Source organism: Panulirus ornatus, chromosome 50 (assembly GCF_036320965.1).
Source record: "Panulirus ornatus isolate Po-2019 chromosome 50, ASM3632096v1, whole genome shotgun sequence".
Taxonomy (NCBI): Eukaryota; Metazoa; Arthropoda; class Malacostraca; order Decapoda; family Palinuridae; genus Panulirus; species Panulirus ornatus.
The window spans coordinates 1275675-1296161 of NC_092273.1; the positions used below are offsets into that span (position 1 = coordinate 1275675).

At 41.9% G+C, this 20487-nt stretch overlaps 1 protein-coding gene across 1 annotated transcript in view; it reads right to left on the bottom strand.

The window, feature by feature from the left end:
• The window catches only part of Mnn1 (menin 1), a 141918-nt gene that overhangs the window by 68317 nt on the left and 53114 nt on the right, over positions 1-20487 (bottom strand). Inside the window, exon 2 of the mRNA XM_071691039.1 lies at positions 12355-12507. Coding sequence (XP_071547140.1) covers positions 12355-12507 — 153 coding nt within the window. The remainder of the gene's footprint in view (positions 1-12354; positions 12508-20487) is intronic.

A 20487-nucleotide genomic window follows, 5' to 3' on the forward strand; every position in this document is an offset into this window, starting at 1 on the left:
GATCAGGTGTTTGCTTTGAAGAATGTATGTGAGAAACACTTAGAAAAGCAAATGGATTTGTATGTAGCATTTATGGATCTGGAGAAGGTATATGATAGAGTTGATAGAGATGCTCTGTGGAAGGTATTAAGAATATATGGTGTGGGAGGAAAGTTGTTAGAAGCAGTGAAAAGTTTTTATCGAGGATGTAAGGCATGTGTACGTGTAGGAAGAGAGGAAAGTGATTGGTTCTCAGTGAATGTAGGTTTGCGGCAGGGGTGTGTGATGTCTCCATGGTTGTTTAATTTGTTTATGGATGGGGTTGTTAGGGAGGTAAATGCAAGAGTTTTGGAAAGAGGGGCAAGTATGAAGTCTGTTGGGGATGAGAGAGCTTGGGAAGTGAGTCAGTTGTTGTTCGCTGATGATACAGCGCTGGTGGCTGATTCATGTGAGAAACTGCAGAAGCTGGTGACTGAGTTTGGAAAAGTGTGTGGAAGAAGAAAGTTAAGAGTAAATGTGAATAAGAGCAAGGTTATTAGGTACAGTAGGGGTGAGGGTCAAGTCAATTGGGAGGTGAGTTTGAATGGAGAAAAACTGGAGGAAGTGAAGTGTTTTAGATATCTGGGAGTGGATCTGGCAGCGGATGGAACCATGGAAGCGGAAGTGGATCATAGGGTGGGGGAGGGGGCGAAAATTCTGGGAGCCTTGAAGAATGTGTGGAAGTCGAGAACATTATCTCGGAAAGCAAAAATGGGTATGTTTGAAGGAATAGTGGTTCCAACAATGTTGTATGGTTGCGAGGCGTGGGCTATGGATAGAGATGTGCGCAGGAGGATGGATGTGCTGGAAATGAGATGTTTGAGGACAATGTGTGGTGTGAGGTGGTTTGATCGAGTAAGTAACGTAAGGGTAAGAGAGATGTGTGGAAATAAAAAGAGCGTGGTTGAGAGAGCAGAAGAGGGTGTTTTGAAGTGGTTTGGGCACATGGAGAGAATGAGTGAGGAAAGATTGACCAAGAGGATATATGTGTCGGAGGTGGAGGGAACGAGGAGAAGAGGGAGACCAAATTGGAGGTGGAAAGATGGAGTGAAAAAGATTTTGTGTGATCGGGGCCTGAACATGCAGGAGGGTGAAAGGAGGGCAAGGAATAGAGTGAATTGGAGCGATGTGGTATACAGGGGTTGACGTGCTGTCAGTGGATTGAATCAAGGCATGTGAAGCGTCTGGGGTAAACCATGGAAAGCTGTGTAGGTATGTATATTTGCGTGTGTGGACGTGTGTATGTACATGTGTATGGGGGGGGGGGTTGGGCCATTTCTTATCGTCTGTTTCCTTGCGCACTCGCAAACGCGGAGAACAGAAGCGAAAAAAGTATAAAAAAAAAAAAAAAAAAAAAGTTTGTGAGTAATCCTGGTAAATAAATATGGAGAGTATTGATTGAGAGGGTGAAGCATTACAAGCATCAGATTGGGGAAGAGCATTGATGTATCCAGAAGTGGTAGAGGATGTGGGGGATCAGGTGTTTGCTTTGAGAAAGTATGTGATAAATAATTTTAGAAAAGCAAATTGATTTGTTATGTATCATTTATATGGAATCTGGAGAAGCATATGATAGATTTTGATAGAGGATGCTCTGTGGAAGGTATTAAGAATATATGGTGTGGGAGGAAAGTTGTTACGAAGCAGTGGAAATTTTTTTATCGAGTGTAAGGAAGTGTACGTGTAGGAAGAGATTAAAGTGATTGGTTCTCAGTGAAAGTAGGATTGTGGCAGGGGTGTTGTGATGTAATCATGTTGTTTAATTTATTTATGGATGGGGTTGTTAGGGAGGTGAAAGCAAGAGTTTTGGAAAGAGGGGCAAGTATGCAGTCTCTTGTGGATGAGAGGGCTTGGGAAGTGAGTATTTGTTGTTCGCTGATGATACAGCGCTGGTGGCTGACTCGTGTGAGAAACAGCAGAAGCTGGTGACTGAGTTTGGTAAAGTGTGTGAAAGAAGAAAGCCGAGAGCAAATGTGAATAAGAGCAAGGTTATTAGGTACAGTAGGGTTGAGGGACAAGTCAGCTGGGAGGTAAGTTTGAATGGAGAAAAACTGGAGGAAGTGAAGTGCTTTAGAATCTGGGAGTGGATTTGGCAGCGGATGGAACCATGGAAGCGGAAGTGAATCATAGGGTGGGGGAGGGGGCGAAAGTTCTGGGAGCATTGAAGAATGTGTGGAAGTCGAGATTATCTCGGAAAGCAAAAATGAGTATGTTAGAAGGAATAGTGGTTCCAACAGTGTTATATGTTATATTGCAAGCCGTGGGCTATAGATAGAGTTGTGCGGAGGAGGGTGGATGTGATGGAAATGAGATGTTTGAGGACAATATGTGGTGTGAGGTGGTTTGATCGAGTAAGTAATAATAAGGTAAGAGAGATGCGTGGTAATAAAAAGAGTGTGGTTGAGAGAGCAGAAGAGGGTGTTTTGAAATGGTTGGTCACATGGAGAGAATGAGTGAGGAAAGATTGACAAAGAGGATATATGTGTCGGGTGGAGGGAACGAGGAGAAGTGGGAGACCAAATTAGAGATGGAAAGATGGAGTGAATAAGATTTTGAGTGATAGGGGCCTGAACATGCAGGAGGGTGAAAGGCTTGTAAGGAATAGAGTGAATTAGAACGATGTGGTAAACCGGGGTCGATATGCTGTCAATGGATTGAACCAGGGCATGTGAAGCGTCTGGGATAAACCATGGAAAGTTCTGTAGGGCCTGGATGTGGAAAGGGAGCTGTGGTTTCGGTGCATTATGCATGACAGCTAGAGACTGAGTGTGAACGCATGTGGCCTTTATTGTCCTTTCCTAGCGCTACCTCGTGCACATGCGGGGGAGGGTTTTTTTTCATGTGTGGCGGGGTGGCAATGTGAATGAATAAAGGCAGACAGTATGAATTATGTAAATGTGTATATATGTATATGTCTGTGTGTGTGTATATATATGTATACATTGTGATGTATAGGTATGTATATTTGCGTGTGTGGACGCGTATGTATATACATGTGTATGTGGGTGGGTTGGGCCATTCTTTTGTCTGTTTCCTTGCGCTACCTCGCTGATGCGGGAGACAGCGACAAAGTAAAATAATAATAAAAAAAAGAATAAATAAAAGGCAATACATGCACAAACCTTTGGGCACAAAAAGAAAATAATACTGGTACTGAAATCATGGACGCAAACAGATATGGAAAGCTACTATCAATCCACTGTCTTAAATCCATGTAACTTGGAATAAAGAAGCACAAGGAGTTCATAGTGATTCTTCAAATACATTAAATGATTTGGTATCAAGCCATTACAAAAGCTGCCATCATTTTACTGTCTTAACTCTAACTTGGAACAAAGAAGCATAAGGAAATTCGTATGATTCATCAGATACTTTAAATGAGGGTTCTGGGAGCAATGAAGAATGTGTGGAAAGAATGTTACCTCAGAGAGCAAAAATGGGTATGTTTGAAGGAATAGTAGTTCCAACAATATTATATGGTTGTCAGGCATGGGCTATAGATAATGGATAATTTAAGAAAGAACACTTATACAGGGTAGGTGGTGGAGTTCTGATCTATGGTGATAACAACCGATCTAAGTACTATCAAGATTAGCAAAGTAGACACACACACTTATGCCTCTCTTTATACTGACATTATCAACAAGTTCAAAAGTAAACTATGTCTGGGCACTACTTACAGACCTCCTAACCAAAAAGAAGACAACAATAAGATGCAATACAATGATATCAAAACTACAGTAAACAGTAAAAAGGTTATAATATCAGGAGACCTCAACAGTCCAAACATAAACTGGAACACATTAAGAGATGACCAAGAGATAACAAGACTAATGAAACTGACTGAAAACACTTTTCTAGAACAGTTAATTAAAAAAACCAATGAGAGGTAAAAACATTCTTGATCTTGTCCTCACTAGTGACACAAACTTAATCAACTCTTGAGAATTAGGAGAGAGTTTGTTAAACAGCAACCACAACTTGATTCGATTACTTTCAATTATGAAATAAATGGCAACAAACTGTTGATCCCAGATTACAGGTGGGGAAAATTTTGAAAAAAAGACACGAAATTCACAGCACCAATCAAACAAAACTTCTTGACATTCACACAGTAGAGGAAATGTGGAATAATTCTAAAAACATGCTTCTTGAGATTGAAAATAAACACATTCCATGAATTATAAAGAGACCTTGCAATATTTCCAAACCATCATGGATGAACAGGAGAACAGAGGGACGAATTTGTCAAAAGAAAACATAATAAATTCAAATAAATGGGAACCAATGAAAATCATCCGGAATTAATGAAAATCCAAAGAAAGCGTAAGAGGGTCATAAGACAGAGTAGTGAGGAAGAAAAAAGAATTTCAAATATATAAGATGAAGGAAGACAGTAAAAGAAGGAATTGGACCGTTAAGAAACAAACATGACACACTAACTACTGATGACAAGGAAATGACTACCATACTAAATTATTCCTTTAACTCTGTATTCACAACTGAAGAAACATCTCAAATACCGCAACCAATAAAAATGTTTCAAGGATCTGATGAAGAGGAGTTGAAGGTTAGGGAAATAAGGAGCTCTGAAGTACTTAAATACCTGAATACCTAACAGATACAACAGGCCAAATAACTTAGCTCCAAGATTTTTAAAAGAGGTCACGAGACAACTCATATACCCCATAAGAAAAATATTCAACAAAACTCTATTGGATGGTCAGATGCTAACTTACTGGAAACTAGCAAATGTTATTTCTATATATAAAAATGTGTGCCTTGAACTACTGCCCAATCAGCCTCACAGCAGCGTTAGGTAAAACGATGGAAAAAATAATACAACATAAATTTCCTTTTTTTTTCATACTATACGCCATTTCCCGCATTAGCAAGGTAGCATTAAGAACAGAGGAGTGAGCCTTTGAGGGTAATACTCACTTGGCCCCCTTCTCTGTTCCTTCCTTTGTAAAATTAAAAATGAGAGGGGAGAATTTCCAGTCCCCCTGCCCCCTCCACTTTTAGTTGCCGTCTACAAACACGTTGGGAATACGTGGGAAGTATTCTTTCTCCCCTATTCCTATCACAAAATCATATCAGACAACCACTTAGGTTTCCACATTAGAAAATCCTGCCTGACAAATTTGTTGGAATTTCTCAATCTTATTTATCAGAGTAGGGACGATACTGTCTGATGTAGCATATTTACATTTCCAAAAGGCTTTCAATAAAGTACCTCACAAGAGACTTACAAAACCTCAAAGCGCACACTCTTAGTGAAGAACTCTGTACATGGATGAGACTGGATTGCCAGAAAAAAGCAGCGCATAGTATTAAACAGCGAACCCTTAGATTGGTTAGACATAACGTAGCGACCACAGGGGTCGGTCCTAGGTCCAATTCCTTTCATAATATACATTAATGACTGAGAACTTGGTCTCATATCGAAGATCTCCAAAGTTGCTGATGATACTAAACTAGAAGAGAGGGCTGTAAACAGGCGGGACTGCGAAATGATTCAAAGAGATCTTAACTTACTAGCAGAGTGGTCAGACAGATGGAAAAATAAAGTTTAATGTAGACAAGTGTAAAGTTATGCACTTTGGAGACAACAATATACATTATGATTAAAAATTACTTAGAAACTCTCCAATTAAAGTAAATGAAGAAAAGGACCATGGAGTTGTCATTAGCAACAATCTGAAGTATACTAAACAGTGTCAAGCAGCAAGTAAAAAAGGCAACCAAATGTTAGGTTTCACAGCCAGGCACATACATTAAAAGACACCAGAAACAATCCTCACGCTTTGTAATTCTCTAGTAAAACAGCTTGTATATGTGGTCCAATTTTGGTTCCAAAATTATAAAAAAGATGAAAATCAGAGCAAGTACAAAGACACTCAACAAAGTTGATCCCATCCCTTAGAAATCTGCCATACAAAGAGAAGCTAAAACGGTTTGATCTATTCTCCTTAAAAACATAGACTGCAGCAACTAAACCCAAATATTCAAAATTCTGAACAAGTTTGATTAAGTAAATCATGAACATCTTTAAAAAATACAAGAAAATATAGTTACCAGGACAAATGGAATGTAGTAAGGTCATGGGAAAAAGCTTCTTTTCCTATAGGTGTGTTGAGCATTGGAATAAGTTATCATCAGTTGTACTGAATGCTATGCCTATAAATACCTTAAAAAGTCTTTTAGAAAAGTATTCCATAAATTCAGGTATACTCTGAGAAAAACACAAGAATAAAAAGCATAAACAACAGCATTAACGGGGCCAGTGGAAGGCTAATGTGCAACAACAGGGAGTTGGTGATAGCTTAAAAACTACTGAACAGAATTACATTTTCTTGTCAAGCTAAACTCAGGGCTCCTGTTGTCTGTCTTTCTCATGTAAATTCATGTAAACCACACTCTTTTTATTGCCATTCATCTCTCTTACCATTAATTAATTCCTCAATCAAACCACCTCACACCATACATCATCCTAAAACATTTCATTTCCAACTCATAAACCCTCGTCCATACAACCCTATCTATAACTCATGCCTCACAACCATATAATATTGTTGGAACTACCATTCCTTCAAACATTCCCATTTTTGCTCTCTGACATAATATTCTCTCTTTACACACATTCTTTATCATGCCCAGAACCTCCACCCCCTCCCCCACCCTATCTCACATCAGCTTACATGGTTCCATTCACTGCCAAGTCCACACCCAGATATCCAAAAACATCACTTCCATTATTTCTACATTCAAACTTACATTCGAATAAACTTGCCCCTCAACCCTGCTGAACCTAATAACCTTGCTCTTATTCACATCTACTCTCATCTTTCTCCTTTCACACACTTTTCCAAACTCAGTCATCAACTTCTGCAGTTTCTCACACAAATCAGCCATCAGTGCTGCATCATCAGCGAACAACAACTGAATCACTTCCCAGGCCCTTTGATTCCCAACAGACTGCATACTTGCCCCTCTCCCCAGAACTCTTGCACTTACCTCCCTAACCACTCCATCCATAAAATAATCAAACAATCGTGGTGACATCACTCACCCCTACCACAAACCGATCTTCACTGGGAACCAATCACTCGCCTATCTTCCTACTCATACACATGCCTTACATCCTTGATAAATACTTCTCACTGCTTCTAACAGCTTACCTCCCACACCATATACTCTTACGACCTTCCACAAAGCATCTCTATCAACCCTATCATATGCCTTCTCCATACCCATAAATGCTACTTACAAATGCATACATTTTTCTAAGTCCACACATTTTTCTAAGTATTTCTCACACACATTCTTCAAAGTAAACACCAGATCCAAACATCCTCTACCACTTCTGAAACCACAACAAATTCATGCTTCTGTAATTTGAACACACCTTTACCTCTTTTGCCTTTGTACAAAGGCACTATACATGCATTCTGCCAACCTCAGGCACTTCACCATGATCCATACATACATTGAATATCCTTATAAACCAATCAACAACACAGTCAACCCTTCTTAATGAATTCAACTGCAATATCATCCAAACCCACTGCCTTGTCGGATTTCATCTTCCCCAAGGCTTTCACCATCTTTTCTCTCTTGACTTGACCACTCTCCCTGGTTCTCTCACTTCGCACACCACCCCAACCAAAACACCCCACATCTGCCAGTCTATCATCAAACACATTCAACAATCCTTCAAAATACTCTCTGGATCTCCTCCTCACTCCATCACTACCTGTTATCACTTTCCACCCTGTCCCCTTCACCAATGATCCCATTTGTTCTCTTTGTCTTTTGCACATTATTTACTTCTTTTACATCTTTATATTTCCCTGAAGTTTAACATTACCCCTCTCACTCCAACTCTCATTTGCCCTCTTTTTCAACCCCTGCACCTTGCTCTTGACCTCCTGGCACTTTCTCTTATACATCTCCCAGTTATTTGCACTCCTTCCTTGTGAGTTTTGTCCAAACGCCTCTCTTTTTCACTAACAACTTCATTTCATCCCACCACTCATTACCCTTTCTAATCTGCCCACCTTCCTACTTTCTTATGCCAAATGCATCTATTACACATGCCATCACTGTTTCCCTAAATACATCCCACCCCCCTCACTTCATTTGCTTGCACCTTTTGCCATTCTACACTCAATCTCCTGGTATTTCCTCACACAAGACTCCTTTCCAAGTTCACTTACCCTCACCACTCTCTTCTCCCTTACATTCTCTCTTCACTTTCGAAAACCTCTAAAAATCTTCAACTTTGCCTCCACAAGACAGTCATCAGACATCCCTCCAGCTGCCCCTCTCAGCACATTTACATCTAAAAGTCTCTCTTTTACATGCCTATCAATTAATACGTAATCTAAAAATGCCCTTCGATAATCTCTTCTATTCACATATGTTTACTTGTCTATATCTCTCTTCTTAAACAAGGTATGCCCAACCTTTTTTCAGCAAACATTCACAAGCTCTTCACCATTTCTATTTACAACACTGGATACCCCTTGCATACCAATTATACCCTTAACTGCCACATTACTCACCTTCATGATCATATCACCCATCAGAAATACCCAGTCTTGTACACTAAAACTGCTGACACTCATTCAGTTGCTCCCAAAACACTTGCTTCTCAAGATTTTTCTTCTCATGACTATGAGCATAAGCACAAATAATCACCCATTTCTTGCCATCCACTTTCAGTTTTACCAATATCAATCAAGAATTTACTTCTATACACTCTATCACACACTCCAACAACTCCTGCTTCAAGAGTAGTGCTACTCCTTCCTTAGCTTTTGTCCTCTCACCAACCCCTGAAGTTATTCCCAGGATATTTTCAAACTATTCTTCCCCTTTACTCTTGAGCTTCATTTCACTTAGAGCCAGAACCTCCAGGTTTTTTCCTCAAAGATACTACCTATCTTTCCTTTCTTCTCATCTTGGTTACATCCAAACACATTCAAACACCCCAATCTGAACCTTCAAGGAGGATGAGCACTCCCTCTTTGACTCCTGTTTCCTCTTTTAGAAACTGAAGTACAAGAAGGGGAGGGTTTCCAGCTCTCTGCTCCTGCCCCCTTTAGACGCCTTCTACAACACATGGGGGGAAACATGGGAAGTATTCCCCACGTGTCATAAACGGTGACTAAAGGGAGCGGGCACAGGGGGCTGGAAACCCTCCCCTCCTTGTATTTCAATTTCTAAAAGGGGATACGGAAGAGAGAGTAAAGAGGGGAGTGCTCATCCTTCACGAAGGCTCAGATTGGGATGTCTGAATGTGTGTGGATGTAACCAAGATGAAAAGAAAGGAGAGATAGGTAGTATGTTTGAGGAAAGAAACCTAGAGGTTCTGGCTCTGAGTGAAACGAAGCTCAAGGGTAAAGGGGAAGAGTGGTTTGGGAAAGTCATGGGAGTAAAGTCAGATGTTGATGAGAGGACAAGAGCTAAGGAAGAAGTAGCGCTACTCCTGAATACCCAGGTACACCAATTATACCCTCAACTGCCATATTACTCACCTTCGCATTTAAATCACCCTGCACTAAAACCTAGTCTCGTGCATCAAAGCTATTGACATACTCATTCAGCTGCTCCCAAAACACTTGCCTCTCATCATCTTTCTTCTCATGACCAGGTCCATAAGCACCAATAATCACCCATCTCTCTCCATCCACTTTCAGTTTTACCCATACCAATCTAGAATATACTTTCTTACACTCTATCATATACTCCCACACCTCCTGCTTCAAGAGTCGTGCTACTCCTTCCTTAGCTCTTGTCCTCTCACAAACCCCTGACCTTACTCCCAAGACTTTCCCAAACCACTCTTCCCCTTTACCCTTGAGCTTCATTTCACTCAGAGCAAGAACCTCCAGGTTTCTTTCCTTAAACATACTACCTATCTCCTCTTTCTTCTCATCTTGGTTACATCCACACACATTCAGACATCTCAATCTGAGCCTTCAAGGAGGATAAACCATGAAAAGGTCCATGGGGCTTGGATGTGGATGGGGAGCTGTGGTTTTGAGGCATTACAAATGACAGCTAGAGACTGAGTGTGAATGAATGTGGCCTTGATAAGGATATTCAGTTGCCTGTGCCATCACAAAAAACAAACTTTCTGAAACTCTTGGGATCAAGAGACTGTCTCAAATCTAATGGAATGATCCAATCCTGAAGAAAACATAAATAGGAAACATCATTTCAACATAATAACCCAACCCTGAGGAAAATATACATGACACATAATTTCTAAACAACAATCCAAACCTGGAGAAAATGTACATAGGACATTACTTCTATACAATGATCTAACCCTGAAGAAAATCCATGTATGGCACAATATTTCTACATAATGACCTAAACCTGAAGAAAATATACAAAATACATATTATACAACGATCAAACCCTGAAACAACTACTGCAAGAGGTCACAGTGGTGCGTCTGACTTGGATATTGTGTTTCATTTTCCTCATGGCTTTATGTGTATGACACATTATTTCATCTCAATGATCCAACCATGGAGAAAACCTTTTTTTTTTTTTTTTTTTTTTTTTTGCTTTGTCGCTGTCTCCCGCGTTTGCGAGGTAGCGCAAGGAAACAGACGAAAGAAATGGCCCAACCCACCCCCATACACATGTATATACATAAGTCCACACACGCAAATATACATACCTACACAGCTTTCCATGGTTTACCCCAGACGCTTCACATGCCTTGATTCAATCCACTGACAGCACGTCAACCCCGGTATACCACATCGCTCCAATTCACTCTATTCCTTGCCCTCCTTTCACCCTCCTGCATGTTCAGGCCCCGATCACACAAAATCTTTTTCACTCCATCTTTCCACCTCCAATTTGGTCTCCCTCTTCTCCTTGTTCCCTCCACCTCCGACACATATATCCTCTTGGTCAATCTTTCCTCACTCATTCTCTCCATGTGCCCAAACCATTTCAAAACACCCTCTTCTGCTCTCTCAACCACGCTCTTTTTATTTCCACACATCTCTCTTACCCTTACGTTACTTACTCAATCAAACCACCTCACACCACACATTGTCCTCAAACATCTCATTTCCAGCACATCCATCCTCCTGCGCACAACTCTATCCATAGCCCACGCCTCGCAACCATACAACATTGTTGGAACCACTATTCCTTCAAACATCCCCATTTTTGCTTTCCGAGATAATGTTCTCGACTTCCACACATTCTTCAAGGCTCCCAGAATTTTTGCCCCCTCCCCCACCCTATGATCCACTTCCGCTTCCATGGTTCCATCCGCTGCCAGATCCACTCCCAGATATCTAAAACACTTCACTTCCTCCAGTTTTTCTCCATTCAAACTCACCTCCCAATTGACTTGACCCTCAACCCTACTGTACCTAATAACCTTGCTCTTATTCACATTTACTCTTAACTTTCTTCTTTCACACACTTTACCAAACTCAGTCACCAGCTTCTGCAGTTTCTCACATGAATCAGCCACCAGCGCTGTATCATCAGCGAACAACAACTGACTCACTTCCCAAGCTCTCTCTTCCCCAACAGACTTCATACTTGCCCCTCTTTCCAAAACTCTTGCATTCACCTCCCTAACAACCCCATCCATAAACAAATTAAACAACCATGGAGACATCACACACCCCTGCCGCAAACCTACATTCACTGAGAACCAATCACTTTCCTCTCTTCCTACACGTACACATGCCTTACATCCTCGATAAAAACTTTTCACTGCTTCTAACAACTTGCCTCCCACACCATATATTCTTAATACCTTCCACAGAGCATCTCTATCAACTCTATCATATGCCTTCACCAGATCCATAAATGCTACATACAAATCCATTTGCTTTTCTAAGTATTTCTCACATACATTCTTCAAAGCAAACACCTGATCCACACATCCTCTACCACTTCTGAAACCACACTGTGGTTTCAGAAGTGGAGAAAACCTACTTATGATATATCATTCCTACGTAATGACTACTTGAAGGCTTACAATACGGTGAGTCACACATGTGTACAGAAGTATTTCAACAATCACTGCAGCACAAAGTAATAATGCAGGAGTTCTCTTAAATTTTGTAAACCATCCCTGGGATCATTTATGAATCAATTTTGTCATATCAGTTAATCCTAATTACATAGTCTCATTTATCACAAATCTTAGGTGAGGCAACTGAACTTCAATGAATGTAGTTAAAAACACCACTTGTCACAGAAACGATAACACGAAATATCTATCCTGCAGTGTAGCTGTCAGTCTTCACTTTGATCATATATATAACTGTGTATGAGACTTACCATGCCAAGTGACTTCAACTGTGTGTTGACCTCTATCTCCAAATACCAGCCAGGTATGGTCTTCAGAGAGTGCCAGGTGAACATCATAGTAGCCAAGAGCCTGACATGCTGCTACGACTGCTAAGGTTGTGCCCGAACTGTCTAGTTTGGCACCTGTAAGTTTAAATAACAAAGTAAAATTTCTTCAAATTAACAATGTGTCCATCTTCTACTACAACTTACTTAAAAACAAAGATAAATGAAGAAAACCAAAAGTAAGATAGTTATAATATATCTGGGGGTATGATGGCTGTCATACAGCCAGGTGTATGATGGATGTCATACGGCCAGGTGTATGATGGTTGTCATACAGCCAGGTGTATGATGGTAGTCATACAGCCTAGTGTATGATGGCTGCCATACAGCCAGGTGTATGATGGATGTCATACAGCCAGATGTATGATGGATGTCATACAGCCAGGTGTATGATGGTTGTCATACAGCCAGGTGTATGATGGTTGTCATACAGCCAGATGTATGATGGATGTCATACAGCCAGGTGTTTGATGGTTGCCATACAGCCAGGTGTATGATGGTAGTCATACAGCCAGGTGTATGATGGTTGCCATACAGCCAGGTGTATGATGGATGTCATACAGCCAGATGTATGATGGCTGTCATACAGCCAGGCGTATGATGGTTGTCATACAGCCAGGTGTATGATGGATGTCATACAGCCAGGCGTATGATGGATGTCATAAAGCCAAGTGTATGATGGTTGCCATACAGCCAGGTGTATGATGGATGTCATACAGCCAGGTGTATGATGGATATCATACAGCCAGGTGTATGATGGATGTCATACAGCCAGATGTATGATGGTTGTCATACAGCCAGGTGTATGATGGTTGCCATACAGCCAGGTGTATGATGGCTGCCATACAGCCAGGTGTATAATAGTTGTCATAAAGCCAAGTGTATGATGGCTGCCATACAGCCAGGTGTATAATAGTTGTCATACAGCCAGGTGTATGATGGTAGTCATACAGCCAGGTGTATGATGGTTGCCATACAGCCAGGTGTATGATGGTTGTCATACAGCCAGATGTATGATGGCTGTCATACAGCCAGGCGTATGATGGTTGTCATACAGCCAGGTGTATGATGGATGTCATACAGCCAGGTGTATGATGGATGTCATACAGCCAAGTGTATGATGGTTGCCATACAGCCAGGTGTATGATGGATGTCATACAGCCAGGTGTATGATGGATATCATACAGCCAGGTATATGATGGATGTCATACAGCCAGATGTATGATGGTTGTCATACAGCCAGGTGTATGATGGTTGCCATACAGCCAGGTGTATGATGGCTGCCATACAGCCAGGTGTATAATAGTTGTCATACAGCCAGGTGTATGATGGCTGCCATACAGCCAGGTGTATAATAGTTGTCATACAGCCAGGTGTATGATGGTTGCCATACAGCCAGGTGTATGATGGCTGCCATACAGCCAGGTGTATAATAGTTGTCATACAGCCAGGTGTATGATGGATGCCATACAGCCAGGTGTATGATGGTTGTCATACAACCAGGTGTATAATAGTTGTCATACAGCCAGGTGTATGATGGTTCTCATAAAGTCATGTATGATGGTTACTATAAATTCTGGTATACGACGGTTGCCATACAGCCAGGTGTATGATGGATGTCATACTGCAGTGTATGATGGCTGCCATACTGCCAGGTGTATGATGGTTGTCATATAGCCAGGTGTATAATAGTTGTCATACAGCCAGATGTATGATGGTTTTCATAAAGTCAGATATATGATGGTCACAATAAAGGCTGGTATATGATAGTTGTCACAGAGCCAGGTGTATGATGGTTGTCATACAGCCAGGAGCATGATGGTTGCCATACAGCCAGGTGTATAATGGATGTCATACAGCCAGGTGTATGATGGTTGTCATACAGCCAGGTGTATGATGGATGCCATACAGCCATGTGTATGATGGATGTCATACAGCCAGGTGTATGATGGATGCCATACAGCCAGGTGTATGATGGCTGCCATATAGCAAAGCGTACAATATTTGTCATACAGCCAGGTGTATAATAGTTGTCATAAAGCCAAGTGTATGATGGTTGCCATACAGCCAGGTGTATAATAGTTGTCATAAAGCCAAGTGTATGATGGTTGTCATTACAGCCAGGTGTATAATAGTTGTCATACAGCCAGGTGTATAATAGTTGTCATACAGCCAGATGTATGATGGTTGTCATACAGCAGGTGTATAATAGTTGTCATAAAGCCAAGTGTATGATGGTTGCCATACAGCAGGTGTATAATAGTTGTCATAAAGCCAAGTGTATGATGGTTGCATACAGCCAGGTGTATAATAGTTGTCATAAAGCCAAGTGTATGATGGTTGCATACAGCCAGGTGTATGATGGATATCATACAGCCAGGTGTATGATGGCTGCCATACAGCAGGTGTATAATAGTTGTCATACAGCCAGATGTATGATGGCTGTCATACAGCCAGGTGTATGATGGCTGCCATACAGCCAGGTGTATAATAGTTGTCATAAAGCCAAGTGTATGATGGTTGCCATACAGCCAGGTGTATAATAGTTGTCATACAGCCAGATGTATGATGGATGTCATACAGCAGGTGTATGATGGATGCCATACAGCCAGGTGTATAATAGTTGTCATACAGCCAGGTGTTATGATGGTTGTCATTACAGCCAGGTGTATAATAGTTGTCATAAAGCCAAGTGTATGATGGTTGCCATACAGCCAGGTGTTATGATGGATGTCATACAGCCAGATGTATGATGGCTGTCATACAGCCAGGTGTATGATGGATATCATACAGCCAGGTGTATGATGGATATCATACAGCCAGGTGTATAATAGTTGTCATACAGCAGGTGTATGATGGATATCATACAGCCAGGTGTATAATAGTTGTCATACAGCAGGTGTATGATGGTTGCCATACAGCCAGGTGTATAATGGCAATCATGCAGCCAGGTGTATAATGGCAATCATGCAGCCAGGTGTATGATGGTAGTCATACAGCCAGGTGTATAATAGTTGTCATACAGCCAGTGTATGATGGTTGCCATACAGCCACGTGTATGATGGATTTCATACAGCCATGTGTATGATGGATGTCATACAGCCAGGTGTATGATGGCTGCCATACAGCCAGGTGTATGATGGCTGCCATACAGCAGGTGTATGATGGTTGCCATACAGCCAAGTGTATGATGGTTGCCATACAGCCAAGTGTATGATGGTTGCCATACAGCCAAGTGTATGATGGTTGCATACAGCCAGGTGTATGATGGATGCCATACAGCCAGGTGTATGATGGCTGCCATACAGCAGGTGTATAATAGTTGTCATACAGCAGGTGTATGATGGATGTCATACTGCAGTGTATGATGGCTGCCATACAGCCAGGTGTATAATAGTTGTCATAAAGCCAAGTGTATGATGGTTGCCATACAGCCACGTGTATGATGGATTTCATACAGCCATGTGTATGATGGATGTCATACAGCCAAGTGTATGATGGCTGCCATATAGCAAAGCGTACAATATTTGTCATACAGCCAGGTGTATGATGGCTGTCATACAGCCAGGTGTATGATGGTTGCCATACAGCCAGGTGTATAATGGTTGTCATACAGCCAGGTGTAACATGGTTGTCATACAACCAGGGGGATGATGGTTGTCATACAGCCAGGTGTATAATGGCAATCATGCAGCCAGGTGTATGATGGTTGTCATTACAGCCAGGTGTATAATAGTTGTCATACAGCAGGTGTATAATAGTTGTCATAAAGCCAAGTGTATGATGGTTGCCATACAGCAGGTGTATGATGGATATCATACAGCCAGGTGTATAATAGTTGTCATACAGCAGGTGTATAATAGTTGTCATACAGCCAGATGTATGATGGATGTCATACTGCAGTGTATGATGGCTGCCATACAGCAGGTGTATGATGGTTGCCATACAGCCAGGTGTATAATGGCAATCATGCAGCCAGGTGTATGATGGATATCATACAGCCAGGTGTTATGATGGATGTCATACAGCCAGTGTATGATGGTTGCCATACAGCCAAGTGTATGATGGTTGCCATACAGCCAAGTGTATGATGGTTGCCATACAGCCAAGTGTATGATGGTTGCCATACAGCCAGGTGTTATGATGGATGTCATACTGCAGTGTATGATGGCTGCCATACAGCCAGGTGTATAATAGTTGTCATACAGCCAGGTGTATGATGGTTGCCATACAGCCAGGTGTATAATAGTTGTCATACAGCCAGATGTATGATGGTTGTCATTACAGCCAGGTGTATGATGGTTGCCATACAGCCAAGTGTATGATGGTTGCCATACAGCCAGGTGTTATGATGGTTGTCATTACAGCCAGGTGTATGATGGCTGCCATACAGCAGGTGTATAATAGTTGTCATACAGCAGGTGTATAATAGTTGTCATACAGCCAGGTGTTATGATGGATGTCATACAGCCAGATGTATGATGGTTGTCATACAGCCAGGTGTATGATGGTTGCCATACAGCCAAGTGTATGATGGTTGCATACAGCCAGGTGTATGATGGCTGCCATACAGCAGGTGTATAATAGTTGTCATAAAGCCAAGTGTATGATGGTTGCCATACAGCCAGGTGTATAATAGTTGTCATACAGCCAGTGTATGATGGCTGCCATACAGCCAGGTGTATGATGGCTGCCATACAGCCAGGTGTATGATGGCTGCCATACTGCCAGGTGTATGATGGTTGCCATACAGCCAAGTGTATGATGGTTGCCATACAGCCAGGTGTATAATAGTTGTCATACAGCCAGTGTATGATGGCTGCCATACTGCCAGGTGTATGATGGTTGTCATACAGCCAGGTGTATAATAGTTGTCATACAGCAGGTGTATAATAGTTGTCATACAGCCAGTGTATGATGGTTGCCATACAGCCAAGTGTATGATGGTTGCCATACAGCCAAGTGTATGATGGTTGCCATACAGCCAGGTGTATAATAGTTGTCATACAGCCAGATGTATGATGGTTGTCATTACAGCCAGGTGTATAATAGTTGTCATACAGCAGGTGTATAATAGTTGTCATAAAGCCAAGTGTATGATGGTTGCCATACAGCCACGTGTATGATGGATTTCATACAGCCATGTGTATGATGGATGTCATACAGCCAGGTGTATGATGGCTGCCATACAGCCAGGTGTATAATGGTTGTCATACAGCCAGGTGTAACATGGTTGTCATACAACCAGGGGGATGATGGTTGCCATACAGCCAGGTGTATAATGGCAATCATGCAGCCAGGTGTATGATGGTTGCCATACAGCCAAGTGTATGATGGTTGCTATACAGCAGGTGTATGATGGTTGCATACAGCCAGGTGTTATGATGGTTGTCATACAGCAGGTGTATAATAGTTGTCATAAAGCCAAGTGTATGATGGTTGCCATACAGCCAGGTGTATAATAGTTGTCATACAGCAGGTGTATGATGGTTGCCATACAGCCAAGTGTATGATGGTTGCCATACAGCCAGGTGTATGATGGCTGCCATACAGCAGGTGTATAATAGTTGTCATAAAGCCAAGTGTATGATGGTTGTCATTACAGCCAGGTGTATGATGGCTGCCATACAGCCAGGTGTATGATGGTTGCCATACAGCCACGTGTATGATGGATTTCATACAGCCAGGTGTATGATGGCTGCCATACAGCAGGTGTATGATGGATATCATACAGCCAGGTGTATAATAGTTGTCATACAGCCAGTGTATGATGGCTGCCATACTGCCAGGTGTATGATGGTTGCCATACAGCCAGGTGTTATGATGGTTGTCATTACAGCCAGGTGTTATGATGGATGTCATACAGCCAGTGTATGATGGATGCCATACAGCCAGGTGTATGATGGATATCATACAGCCAGGTGTATAATGGCAATCATGCAGCCAGGTGTATGATGGATATCATACAGCCAGGTGTATGATGGTTGTCATTACAGCCAGGTGTATGATGGTTGTCATTACAGCCAGGTGTATGATGGTTGCCATACAGCCAAGTGTATGATGGTTGTCATACAGCCAGGTGTATGATGGTTGTCATTACAGCCAGGTGTATAATAGTTGTCATACAGCCAGGTGTATAATAGTTGTCATACAGCCAGATGTATGATGGCTGTCATACAGCCAGGTGTATAATAGTTGTCATACAGCCAGGTGTATGATGGTTGCCATACAGCCAGGTGTATGATGGTTGCCATACAGCCAGGTGTTATGATGGATGTCATACAGCAGGTGTATGATGGATATCATACAGCCAGGTGTTTGATGGTTGTCATACAGCAGGTGTTATGATGGATGTCATACAGCAGGTGTATGATGGATGTATACAGCCAGATGTATGATGGATGTCATACAGCAGGTGTATGATGGTTGCCATACAGCCAAGTGTATGATGGTTGCATACAGCCAGGTGTTTGATGGTTGTCATACAGCAGGTGTATGATGGATGTCATACAGCCAGATGTATGATGGTTGTCATTACAGCCAGGTGTATGATGGTTGCCATACAGCCAAGTGTATGATGGTTGCCATACAGCCATGTGTATGATGGATGTATACAGCCAGATGTATGATGGTTGTCATACAGCCAGGTGTATAATAGTTGTCATACAGCCAGGTGTATGATGGTTGTCATACAGCCAGTGTATGATGGATGTATACAGCCAGATGTATGATGGTTGTCATACAGCCAGTGTATGATGGTTGTCATACAGCAGGTGTATGATGGATGTCATACAGCCAGGTGTTTGATGGTTGTCATACAGCAGGTGTTATGATGGTTGTCATACAGCAGGTGTATAATAGTTGTCATACAGCCAGGTGTATAATGGCAATCATGCAGCCAGGTGTATGATGGATGTCATACAGCCAGGTGTATGATGGATGTCATACAGCCAGATGTATGATGGCTGTCATACAGCCAGGTGTATAATAGTTGTCATACAGCCAGTGTATGATGGTTGCATACAGCCAGGTGTATGATGGTTGCCATACAGCCAGGTGTATGATGGATGTCATACAGCAGGTGTATAATAGTTGTCATAAAGCCAAGTGTATGATGGTTGCCATACAGCAGGTGTATGATGGATATCATACAGCCAGGTGTATGATGGATGTCATACAGCCAGATGTATGATGGATGTCATACAGCCAGATGTATGATGGTTGTCATTACAGCCAGGTGTATGATGGTTGCCATACAGCAGGTGTATGATGGTTGCCATACAGCCAAGTGTATGATGGTTGTCATACAACCAGGGGGATGATGGTTGCCATACAGCCAGGTGTATGATGGATGTCATACAGCCAGTGTATGATGGATGTATACAGCCAGATGTATGATGGATGTCATACAGCAGGTGTATGATGGTTGCCATACAGCCAAGTGTATGATGGTTGCCATACAGCCAGGTGTATGATGGCTGCCATACAGCCAGGTGTATGATGGTTGTCATACAGCAGGTGTATGATGGATATCATACAGCCAGGTGTTTGATGGTTGTCATACAGCCAGATGTATGATGGTTGTCATACAGCCAGGTGTTTGATGGTTGTCATACAGCCAGTGTATGATGGATGTATACAGCCAGATGTATGATGGATGTCATACAGCAGGTGTATGATGGTTGCCATACAGCAGGTGTATGATGGTTGCCATACAGCCAAGTGTATGATGGTTGCCATACAGCCAGGTGTATGATGGTTGCATACAGCCAGGTGTATGATGGATGTATACAGCCAGATGTATGATGGTTGTCATACAGCAGGTGTATGATGGATGTCATACTGCAGTGTATGATGGCTGCCATACAGCAGGTGTATGATGGATGTATACAGCCAGATGTATGATGGTTGTCATACAGCAGGTGTATAATAGTTGTCATAAAGCCAAGTGTATGATGGATGTATACAGCCAGATGTATGATGGTTGTCATACAGCCAGGTGTTTGATGGTTGTCATACAGCAGGTGTTATGATGGATGTCATACAGCAGGTGTATAA